This window comes from Nicotiana sylvestris, chromosome 7, assembly GCF_000393655.2.
Source record: "Nicotiana sylvestris chromosome 7, ASM39365v2, whole genome shotgun sequence".
In the NCBI taxonomy this organism is placed as follows: Eukaryota; Viridiplantae; Streptophyta; class Magnoliopsida; order Solanales; family Solanaceae; genus Nicotiana; species Nicotiana sylvestris.
Genome location: NC_091063.1, coordinates 25,271,518 through 25,284,356, shown reverse-complemented (window position 1 = coordinate 25,284,356; position 12,839 = coordinate 25,271,518). Strand labels below are relative to the sequence as shown.

Genomic DNA, 12,839 nt, shown 5'->3' with positions numbered 1-12,839 from the left:
AATCATTGTGGTACTGTGAATGCTGTTAACTTTTTAGATTCATCATCTAGTTTTAAATGGTAAAATCTTGATTTACAGTCAAATTTACTAAAATAGTTATATCCTTGTATTTGTCTGATTTTTAGTATTTTATTTGGTATCAGATAATTATATGTTTTTGTTTTTGCATTTAAATTTCTATAATCTACAACCATGCGACTTTTTCCTCGTTTTTGTTCGCTGTGCTTATTTACTATAAATGCTGGGCTAGTGTGTTTACTATTACTTTCTTGTATGTACTTATTGTCTAATAATTCCTGTATGTGTATTTTGAATTCTGTTAGATCACTAAAATTGTATTTCAAAGGTTTTTGTGTTATTATACTATTTTCATCTATTAGTTCAATTTTTATTTTTGTTTTATGTTTTTCCCAACCTTGTAGTGGATTATCATTATATAGTAGTTCTAATTTATCTTGGATTAGTTTTATCTTATTTATTGAGAAAATGATTATTTCTATATTATGGTTGCTTTGTGTCATATTTTCTAATTTCTGGGTAATTTTTTCACTTCCCTTAATCCAGGGTGTTGTTTTTCTTACTTTATTAACCACCAATGTGTTTTTGTTATAATATGTGGGTATAAATTATCTAAAAATGGCATTCCTAATAATATATCCTTATTTGTGAATTCATAACTATATATTTCTTCTATAGTTAATATTTTATCCCATATTTGTATTTTTAGATTCCTTGCTTTGTATGTTATCATACTTCCCTCATTGTTAAATCCTGTTACTACTATGTGGTTTTTTAGCTTTTCCCATTTACTTTCTGGTAGACAATTATTCCTACACATGTTAGCTTCTGCTCCTGTATCCATCATAGGTGTATAATATCTATTATAATATCCTTCTATTATTATTTTGGCAAGTATATATATTTTTGGCATTATATTAAGGTTCTTTTTATTATTATTTTCTTATTTTCATAACTTATTGTTAGTTGCCTATCTTCTAACTTATATGGATTGACTTTTTCTAACCATTTTATTCCTAGTTTAATATTTTTATCTCCTTGATATATTTTAAAATTTATTAATATTGGTATTCCTCCAATAATTAATTCCTTTTCTGTTGTTTCTTCATTTTTTCTTAATGCTTTTGGTAATTCTGAATTTTGCTGTTCTATCGTCACTATCTCTTGTTCTGGTATTAATTCTCTTATAACATAATTCTCCTCTTGCCCTGTATTTATTAATATTAAATATTTTCTTTGGTCCATTATTCCTATTATATAATAATGATGTGGGTTTATTTTCTCTATTTTTTGTTCTATTAATTTTAGTGGAGTTATGTAATCTATTCTTCTTGATGTACTTCTTGATGTACTTATTCTTGATGATGTCTCTGGTATTTCATTACTTGTTCGTTTTGACGTCCTTAATCTTTCTTTTACTATTTCTAAATCTTCTTCTATATCCATTTCCTTATAACTATAATCATTGTTGTCTATAACTGATACTATTCTTTCAAATAGATTTTCTATTTTTATTTTATTTATTTTATTTTTAGCTGTTATCTTATGTTTTGTTGTTAAAACATATAGATTTTTACATCTTGCTGTGAATATCTTACTTCCTAGTGCTAGTTCTATTCCAGATATTTTCCAGTATAGCACTAATGATTTATCTATATTTTTATCATCTATTGCTACTGAATAGTTGTCACTTATTATGAATTTGAATTTTTGGTATATTAAGTTACATCTTACTGCACTTATTATACTTTTTTCTATAGGTTGTACAATTCTATCATCTGCCAAGTATATTTCTAGAGGGGTATCTATTCCTTCTCTAAAACATGCTTTTATTAGTATCTCTGTTCCTCTTAAGTGTACATATTTTATTGGATTTTTTGCTTTTATATCTTGTATTTCTTTATTTAATAGTTTTTTATTTAAAATTGGTATTCTTGCTTTACCTTTAATGTATTTACAGTCTATTATATGTTCTCGTTGGCTTACTACATAGTATTCTTTTTTTTTGTCTTTTAAACCAATTCTTTATTGTAGGTAGACACTTAGCTAAAGATTGCAGGTTACCAAAAAACCCAAAGAAAAAACAAATTACCGAAATAATGATAGACAATGATAAATATACACAAATAGAGTATGTAGATTATGAATTAAGCAGTGAAGACATCATATATGAGATATCAGAAAACGAGTTCTCAGAAAGTGAAAAGAAAATAAATAATAATGAAATAGAAGAATCAGACGAATATAATTATGACTGAAAAAGATATACAAATTATACAACAAGAAGAACACCAAGATGAACAATCTTCAGAACAAAAAATAATATTTGACACCACTATATTTGAACAAATAAAAGGAAAAGAATTTGATCTAAGCATAGACAAAATATTAGAAGTACCTACAATAAAGAATTGGTTTAAAAGACAAAAAGAAGAATACTATGTAGTAAGCCAAAGAGAACATATAATAGACTGTAAAGGTAAAGCAAGAATACCAATTTTAAATAAAAAACTATTAAATAAAGAAATACAAGATATAAAAGCAAAAAATCCAATAAAATACGTACACTGAGGAGGAACAGAGATACTAATAAAAGCATGTTTTAGAGAAGGAATAGATACCCCTATAGAAATATACTTGGCAGACGATAGAATTGTACAACCTATAGAAAAAAAGTATAATAAGTGCAGTAAGAGGTAACTTAATATACCAAAAATTCAAATTCATAATAAGTGCCAACTATTCAGTGGCAATAGATGATAAAAATATAGATAAATCATTAGTGATATACTGGAAAATGTCTGGAATAGAACTAGCACCAGGAAGTAAGATATTCACAGCAGATGTAAAAATCTATATGTTTTAACAACAAAACATAAGATAACAGCTAAAAATAAAATAAATAAAATAAAAATAGAAAATCCATTTGAAAGAATAGTATCAGTTATAGACAACAATGATTATAGTTATAAGGAAATGGATATTGAAGAAGATTTAGAAATAGTAAAAGAAAGATTAAGCACGTCAAAACGAACAAGTAATGAAATACCAGAGACATCATCAAGAATAAGTACATCAAGAAGTACATCAAGAAGAATAGATTACATAACTCCACAAAAATTAATAGAACAAAAAATAGAGGAAATAAACCCACATCATTATTATATAACAGGAATAATGGACCAAAGAAAATATTTAATATTAATAAATACAGGGCAAGAGGAGAATTATGTTATAAGAGAATTAATACCAGAACAAGAGATAGTGACGATAGAACAACAAAATTCAGAATTACCAAAAGCATTAAGAAAAAATGAAGAAACAACAGAAAAGGAATTAATTATTGGAGGAATACCAATATTAATAAATTTTAAAATATATCAAGGAGATAAAAATATTACACTAGGAATAAAATGGTTAGAAAAAGTCAAACCATATAAGTTAGAAGATAGGCACCTAACAATAAGTTATGAAAATAAGAAAATAATAATAAAAAGAACCTTAATATAATGCCAAAAATATATATACTTGCCAAAATAATAATAGAAGGATATTATAATAGATATTATACACCTATGATGGATACAGGAGCAGAAGCTAACATGTGTAGGCATAATTGTCTACCAGAAAGTAAATGGGAAAAGCTAAAAAACCACATAGTAGTAACAGGATTTAACAATGAGGGAATTATGATAACATACAAAGCAAGGAATCTAAAAATACAAATATGGGATAAAATATTAACTATAGAACAAATATATAGTTATGAATTCACAAATAAGGATATATTATTAGGAATGCCATTTTTAGATAAGTTATACCCAAATATTATAACAAAAACACATTGGTGGTTTACTACCCCGTGTAAGCAAAGATTAGGAGCAAAAAGGGTAAATAATAAAGTAAGAAAAACAACACCCTGGATTAAGGGAAGTGAAAAAATTACCCAGAAATTAGAAAATATGACACAAAGCAACCATAATATAGAAATAATCATTTTCTCAATAAATAAGATAAAACTAATCCAAGATAAATTAGAACTACTATATAATGATAATCTACTACAAGGTTGGGAAAAACATAAAACAAAAATAAAAATTGAACTAATAGATGAAAATAGTATAATAACACAAAAACCTTTGAAATACAATTTTAGTGATCTAGCTAAACGGTTCTGGTAATTTTATAAAATATAATTTTCTTATCTCCTTACTTTCATCCGGACTATATGTTCCTTTATAATAATAGTATCTAAATGCACAAGTATATTCGTCTATATAACACATGTTACATATTGCTAATTTTGTCATTAAATTTCTATTTGTAGTTTTTTCTTTATTTTGTTCTTCCACTTCTGTTGTCATACTACTAAATTCATTTCTTATTGCTATTTCATATTTATTCAATATATCTGTAACTGTTGTTGCAGCTGTACCATCAAGTTTTTTATTACTTCTTAATGTATCTAAGCTTTCACTTGATAAATTTTGTAACCATAGTTTTACCGTTCCTATGAGTGTTCTTTCTATATATCCTGGTGTTTCAGCTATCACTATTTTATTATCTATTAGTTGTTTTGAGATATATCCTATACATAATTGTATTGTTTTATTTATATCTGCTACACAATCTAGATCCAAAAAATTACATTGTTCAGTTATCTGTCTTGGTGTCCATTTCCTATTTAGCCTTTTATCCCATAATGTTTTGTTTCTATCATATGAATCATAACTTACTCTGTAATAGGTTGGGTTTAGTTGTCTTGGATTTTTTACTCCTGATGTGCTTGGTTTATCCTCGGCCATATCTCTTGTGTTTATTTCTGGAATTGTTTTTATCTTTTCTGTTTTTTCTATAAGTTCCGTATACGTTTCACTTGTTTCTGAATAGTTTTCTCCTATATCTTTGTCGTTATCACTTTGGTCATTTATTTCGTTTATGTTTACATTTGGTGGATTATCCTGTACTTCTTCTAATTGTAATTTAAATTTTTCTATCTCATTTGTCAGTCTTAACTCTTGTTCTTCTTCTCTACGTTTTTCTTTTTCTTTTAGTTTATTAGTATATAGCTGTTTTAACATTTCTAATTCTTTTTCTAATTCTGTTATTTTAGTGTTTTTTACTTCCTCTATCTGTTGTATTTTTTCTTTAGCTTGCTGTTGTATCTCTTTAATTTCTCGTTTTCTGTCTATTTCTTCGTTTTCTTTTGTTATTCTAACCATTGCGGTTAAACTATCTTCTAGTTTTACAGTTTCTTTTTCTAACATTAGGTTCAGGTTATTTCCTATTTTCTTGTATCTTCTTCCTAAGTTGGAAAATATTATTGTTATTTTTAATCCTTCTGGATTTTCATATGTTTTCTCTTCTAGTGCGAATTCTTCTTTATTCATCTTTTATTTTTAAGATGGCAAATATATTTATATTCTGTTTTAGATATTATATCAATTAATTCAGACAGCCTAGCTTTGTTTATTTTTGTAATACTTAGGTATTCATATTCTAGGTATAGTTTTTTCAGTTTCTTTCTTATTTTCCTTGATTTTTTAGTTATTTTAATCTGCATATTTTCTGTAATTGACTCACTGTTTATGGATATTTTTTGCGGATTTGTACTATCAATTTCAGTGTTATTTTCAATGATTTTACTTCTTAGAGTAAATGTTTATTTATTAGTTTCATAGCTCTCTTAATATTAGAGGTGCAGGAGAGATAGCACAATGACTATGTTCTATAACGGCTTAACGATAAAGCCAGTTAGAAGGATACCAGTCTCATAAAAAGTCAGTATGAAACTCCCATGGGATTGTGTATGTACCAGATGTGCAAGTATTATAATAGAGCTTCAAGTTATAGACGTGAATTACATCTAGGTGGAAGGGAGGTCATGAGAGAAATAGAAAATACGATACGAGATTTTAAGGTATGTAAGGTAAAGGTGTACAACGTACGAGATACTCAAAGACAGAAGATCATAAATAGTCCATACTACCGATAAGAAAGGGCAGTGAGAAGATGACGAAAATGGATAAGTCCTCGAGATTAAGCCTATGAAAACAAAGGAGCTGATGGTTCCTCTATGTTATAGAAAGCTCAATATAGCCTGGATAAACTCAAATAAGTCTTTGACTAATAGCATTTAGAAGAATGAGGGTGTGATTATGATAGATAAAGGACGACGTTTGGGTCTTCGATTGAGTAATGGTTTGTGAAAAAAAAAAAGAAGAAAAGGGGGATTTCATGAATTGGACAGGATTAAAATAGCCACGTAAGGTGAGTCGCACTGGGATGCTATGAAATATGGTTACAGAAGTATAATATCGTGTCACCGGGTGAATCAGAAAAAATCACTTCAAATACTCTATGATGCAACGTAAGCCCTAGTGGCAATATATTATGTAAGAAATTTCAAGTTAGCAATGGATGGTTGTAGATCAACATTGAGGCGAATTAACAATGGATGGGTAAAATTTGTAAAGTACGAGATGAGATTAGGCAATCAGTTTTAAGATGAACAGTAATGAAGAAGAGTTAAAGAATTTAGCTTTATGCATATAGAATGACAAATGAGAGTAACCTGGAGTTCGGTAGCAAACCTCAGTAGCGATAAATCGAAATAAGAATTTTGGGATAATATGGCCTATTTAGCTGTAGTAAAGCTAATGACGCCCAAAGGGACAACTTGACATAGTTTTGTATATGTTCATAAAGTGAAGCCTAAAGACTCGCTAAAAGCTGTACGAGAAGAGAAAATTCAGGCGCACATACAAAGTTAGAGTCGTAAAGGCTGCATGATAGAAGGTAGCAACAGTTACGAGATTAGAAGGATTCAGACTGCAAGTCATAGAGACTTAAAGGGGGGAATACCCTAGAATTTGGATTTATTCACAGAACAACTGCCTAAATGGCAAGGAGGGTATTAAGGTATTCACATGAGCTATAAGTTATGAAAATGATAAGAGCATCAGTCAACATTCGAGGGTGAATGTTCCAAAGGGGGGAATGATGTTACATCCCGCAATATTACGATGGTGTTATGCCTTGCAGTATTACATTACGATGATGTTACGCTTCGCAACATAAAATTATGATGATGTTGCACCCTGTAGTATTGTACATTAAATTTTCATAAGGTAATTGACATCAATCCAAGGAAAAGATTATTTGGAGATTATAAAAATTATGCTATTTCAAACAAGTAATGAGTAAATTCGTGAAGGTGAGAGGGGAGGCAAGTCAAAGAAAATGAATTTTCGTCCAAAGTTTGGCATGATGGGATAAAATACGGGCCGAGCGATAATACCCGATATTTATGGACTATGCCATATAAGGTATCATATGGCCGTGATAGTATGATGTATAAGGTGTATACGGTGTGTTAAAAGTAAGTAGTATTTTAAGTAAGTTGAGATAATTTTTAATTATGCGGGTAGTTGGTTAATTACTGAGTAATGTGACATTACCTAATTACCTAATAAGTGAATAAAGATTGAAAATTCTCCACCCATTCCACGTGGCATCCAACTACTTTCCAAACAAGTGACTACTAGTCACCTTTGGTTAGGTGGCAACCAAAAATATTGATTTCAAGACACCTAAATTCCAAGATCCTCTAGCTTTCTTCCAAAGGAATAATGTTTGGTGGTCACATGTGCCAAACATGCTGACTATCTATTTGTTTGCCTAAATATTTAATGTGCCAAGGTCATGAAATATTCTTAACCACTTTGTAAATGATATTGGATAGAATCATTAAATTTCATGAAATAAAAAGACGGAACGTTAGGATCTTGCAAAAACACTTTCAAAGATTCATTCAAGACCAAAAAACGTGATTCCTTCTCAAAAAGGCATCAACTTGGGAGCAAAATCAGATTTCTATCATGAAGTAATGATGATTTTTAGAATTTTAGAAACGTAAAATCTTGCAGTTCTAAGGGAGTACGGTGTAACGTTTTCCAAGAATATCATACGGATTTTTTCCTACTCCATGTATGTTAAGGCTAAACTTTTCCTTCATTTTAGAATGATATAGTAATTACACAAGTTTGTTAACGAGTCATAGAGAAAAATTTGTATCCCGGAATTTACGTATATTTTGCTAGTCTCGCAAATTATATATATTGTGCTAGTTTTGTAAATTACCATATTCTTCTTATCGGGACAACATATTCAGTTGAGTATTTCCTTCGTCCGGTCAAAAGAGCAGAGAGTTTACATATATACAGTGTTAAAAGTATTTTCATTACCATCGAGCTATAATCGATGGGCAGGCCTTTATTGGGCAACATCTAATCAGATGATAAGTTATATACCAAGCCTGCTGTGGCCGATCATCTATGAGCAAGCCCAGTTGGTCGAGATACAGAGCCTAGTATGTCCGAGCGCTTAACGAGCCTACTACGGCTGAAGGGATATATATGTATACCGAGCCTTATAGGCCGGACAACTATTTTACTCACTATATTAAGAGAGTTGAGTCAGTATTAGCTGATGAGCATATCTTCATATTATCTGTGATTCCCAGTTGCTTTCAGTTATTATATTATCAGTTCAATTTCAGCTTCAGTATATTGCCTTACATACTCGGTACATTATTTCGTACTGACGTCCCTTTTTGGGGGCGCTGCATTTCATGCGTGCAAGTTCAGACAGACAGACGGGTAGACCTCCTCAGTAAGTGTTGCCCGAGTTCAGCTTTATCGATAATCTCCCCTTCTTTCAGAGTTGTCAAGTCTAGCAGTGTGGTGTATATCTTAGGTAGGTCAGGGCCCTGTTCCGATCACATTACATCTATCAGTAGAGACTTGTAGACATAGCATGTTGGTTAGTGCAGTATGTTGGACATGTAGGCCCTGTACGTATGTTTAGTTGGCCTGTCAGTTGTAGTAATTATGACGGCCTTGCCGGCCCAGCCTTATGTTGACATTAGTTAGTGTTAGTTTCCATTTAGTTTTATATTTTGGATCGCATATTATCTTTTAATGTGACCCATAGACAAAGTATGACATTACATATTCAGGGTCTCTTAGTCGCAAGTGGTACGCAAGAATAGATAAAGCACTAGGTGCCAGTCTCACCCCCGGGCTCGGAGCGTGACAATATATACATACATATATATATAATGGTTAGTTGATAGTTATTCATTTATTGTGGCTTATTTAAGGTTGGTGGTTGCAAACATTAACTTATTCCATTTTACTCTTTTTTTTACTTTGAAAAGTGGGTTAGTGTTTGGTAGAAATGAATATCAAGAACTCAAGACTCTAAATATTGCTTAACAGAATCATTTAGGAATAAGCGAGTTCTATTTGGCATAAATTGGTTATTCTTAATTGCAACTCTTTTATATTTGGGAAAATTATAAAGAGAAAATACTACCCAACCATTGGGAAATATTGGGTAGTCATTTAGAAACCATTTGCATATCAAAGGACCTTCCATTAGAAATATATCATATTAACACTGATAGCATTGCATTTCATTGATGGGGACACAACCTATGTTTCCTTAATCGAATTATTCACATTCTCATAACAAAATTAGTTATCTTATTACATATCAACTATATCATTCTCTTGTTAAGCTAAATGAATATAATTACGACTTATGTCATGTTTCACACTACACAAGTAACCTTTTCACACCTATTCCCTATGGAATTCGACCCCAACCTTGTTGGGTTATTATATTTGATACTGACGCTTACAATATTTAATTAAAGTTTAATTTGAGCATATCATATATCCATATAATTTATTTTTGTTTAATTAACTTATTAACATTATTGAGATTAGATAGTTATAAGTTGGCGTACCTAGTGGGTTGGGTTAGGTGCCATCACGACTAGAGGATTTTGGGTCATGACAGCTTGGTATCAGAGCTCTAGGTTCGTAGGTTTTACAAGTCATGACCAAGTGTCTAGTAGCTTATTGCGGATCGGTATGATGCCGTCCATACCAATCTTTGATAGGATACATGACATTTAGGATATGCTTCCTATCTTTTTTTCTTTATCGTGCAGTATTGATTTAGCTTGAACCGTAATCCTTTGAATTCCTTCCATGCATTTGTATGCGCACATGAGCGCTCGGTATCAGTTGTGCATCAACGACTTGTGATTCCATGGATGAGATGCGAGATGTGATTTCAATATGCTGATGAAGGGCCAGTCTGGAGGAATTGAGGCCGGGTTTTGACTGTAGCCTGAGCACAAAGATGCTGATTGTGTGAGCACGTGCTTTTGGACTTATATGTCCGGAAGTGTCCCTATTGGTGAAATTTTTGGTTGGATGGCTACGTAACAAGTATGATGTGACTGTGGGAAGTGTTCAGATGGTTTGAATGTGATGAAAAGAGTTTGATTGAGATGTAAATTTGGTGTTTTATTTTTGTCTTTATTCGATGTATAATCTCAAGTTATGGGTGTGTTGAAGGATCATTTCATGTTGTTTAGTTGAGGAGTGAAGTCGATTTTCATGTTGTAACATGTGTTCAAACTCTGGAAGATTAAATAATTGTGTAATAGTTATGACTGTGTAAGGGTATAAAGAGATGTTAGATTGAGAAAAATCAGGAGGGTTATCTCCTGTGGGGTGTCCTGAGGTTTGTGGGATCCCTATGTTGTTTTGTAAAGAGTTCCCTTTTGTCAGTGAAATATATGTGTTGCGATTTGAGTTTGGATCCCTTATGGGAGTTGGCTTGGCTGTTACGACAGTGAATGCAAGATTTGCAGATGATTTGAGATTATTAGATGGTTTGTGTTACATAAGCTTATGAAGGATTTAGTTGATTTTCAGTGCGGGATTTTGGCAGCAACAGAGTATGGGTATTGTGAGTTATTATATGCTTTATTATTTGGCTTGGAGCCAAGTGGGGGAGTCTGCTATTGATAAGTTGATTGCATGGTTATGTATTGTAGTGGTTTCATTTTGAGGTATACTGGTAAATAAGTTATGGCTTACAGAGGTTGAGATGGAGGATGACATGAGTAAAGGAAATTTCAGATAAGGGTTGTGTTATGCTTTATGGGTATATGACAAACATTGGATGATTTTGATGCATCCCATGTTTTCGTACTTAACAGTACGTCGTAAGTCAATTGATTTAAGCTCAGAAATAAGATCATTTTTGAAAATATATAACATAAGTTCATCATGTTATCTTGGAGGTTACAAATATTTAAGATCATGAATAACAAGTACCAAAAGGATTGGAAAGCTTAGACGCTAAACGAATTGAAGAAAATAAGTTTCGTCGAAAGTCGACAAGTTTAAAATGTTATAACATATACTTTTGGGGTGATACTAGGGTGATTAACATGTTGAGAAGGTTAAGTTATGAGTTATTTTAGTCGTATCATAGGCGTGTGTTATGTTTTTAAGTCAAGTGAGTTGTGGAACAAAAAGTTGGCAAAGGTCATCACAAGTTGCATTCATAATGTGCTGAAATTTAGGTCAAATGTAGCTGCACTTTTCTCCTAATATATTTGAAATAAAGTGATGATCTACATATTAAATTGAATATCTATGAGTCTAATTTCCAACTCATTAAACCTTTTGTCAATACGATCTCGGAGTATAGAGATATTCGCATTTTCGTGAGACTGCGAAGATTGGTAGGTGACAAGTAGGTGCATCACCTACTTGCCAAAATGAGAGGACTCAATTAAAAGCCCCAAAGTCGGAAAAGAGAGAAATTTTAAGGGATTATCAACTCATTTATTTTACCCATCTTTCAGACCTTTAAAACCTAACTGAACCCCTCCAACTCCTCCCCAAACCCCACACAAACCCTAGGGTATTTCGGGTGGTACGGCGTGATTCTAGTGCTGAAAAGTATGGACAACTTGCTAGTTTCTCTTTCTACTTCTTGTAGCCGCGTGTAGGAACTGATTTTTGATGAAGAAGGACCAGTTTTCGTGGGTTATATTCAGTACAAGGTAATTTTATGCTTCTCCTTCCATTATCTATGTGTTTGTGAGTTGTAACTCGATCATAAAGAATAGACCTAGCGAGTTTCGAAAGAATGGTATGTTGTTTGTTATTATGTCATGGTTGGCTGGTTGTGAACTTATTTTTAAGTTGAATTCATGGCTGGTTTATTGGATAAAAGGTATAATTATGCACTTTTAGTTGTGTTTCTCAATTTGAAAGAAAAGACAAGTCGAAATGTGTTTAAGTAAACGTGTTTCAGAAAAGACAATCTGAACTTGTGGGACTAATTGTGGGCTATTTCGTGTTGCTATTGGGTTGTCTATTTTGCTACTATTTTTATGGAGTTGAGGGGAGGAAGTGTGTGGAGAAACACCACATAATGACAGGGTTGTTTGCATGCCGTTCGTCATAACATTTTCGAATTATTTGACACTATTATTGTGGTCGTGTTGAGTATGAAGTGATATGGGTATGTTGGGATATTTTGTGATTGTTTTGACTTGTGTGAAGTCATATATATAGGGGAGGTGCTATCCATTTAATCGTAAAATAGGTTGTGGTTGATACATAATTGTTACGACCCTTTTACGATGACAATAGTGTCATTTCTCTTATTGTAGACTAAGGAGTCGTGACATTTTCATAGCTTGAGGTTGGGAAGTACATATACAAGGTATGTGAGGCTATCCCTTTCCTTCTTTTGCATGACTTCGATTGTACATAATGAAATGAACGAGCTTCCAAAGGTACTCTACTCTTAGAAGCTAGTAGTACTTACATTGTTTCCCTTCTTATGGAACAATTGATGTTGAGGTTGCTTCTCTTATCCTTATGATATCAATGTTATTGGTACTTCTTGATTCTTATAATATTTTTGATGAAGAGTCA

At 31.7% G+C, this 12,839-nt stretch overlaps 1 protein-coding gene and 2 pseudogenes across 1 annotated transcript; 1 reads left to right on the top strand and 2 right to left on the bottom strand.

Annotated features, from left to right (window-relative positions):
• Positions 1-930: 930 nt before the first annotated feature.
• Positions 931-2,086, bottom strand: LOC138872872 (uncharacterized; annotated as a pseudogene).
• Positions 2,087-2,268: 182 nt separating this feature from the next.
• On the top strand, positions 2,269-3,528 carry LOC138872640 (uncharacterized; annotated as a pseudogene).
• A 134-nt stretch (positions 3,529-3,662) lies between these two features.
• LOC138872871 (uncharacterized) lies at positions 3,663-5,240 on the bottom strand. The gene is made up of 2 exons (XM_070151292.1): positions 4,755-5,240; positions 3,663-3,731 (listed from the first exon to the last, which is right to left on the bottom strand). Exons 1-2 carry the CDS (start codon positions 5,238-5,240, stop codon positions 3,663-3,665), a joined length of 555 nt encoding a protein of 184 aa, XP_070007393.1.
• Between the last annotated feature and the right edge of the window lie 7,599 nt (positions 5,241-12,839).

Bases quoted from the DNA above. Each gene is read 5' to 3' on its own strand.
- LOC138872871 (XM_070151292.1), bottom strand. From the start codon at position 5,240: ATGGTTAGAATAACAAAAGAAAACGAAGAAATAGACAGAAAACGAGAA. The intron at 3,732-4,754 runs GTAAGTTATGAT...TTGTATTTTTAG, and splicing joins TAAACCCAACCTATTACAGA to ATTCCTTGCTTTGTATGTTA.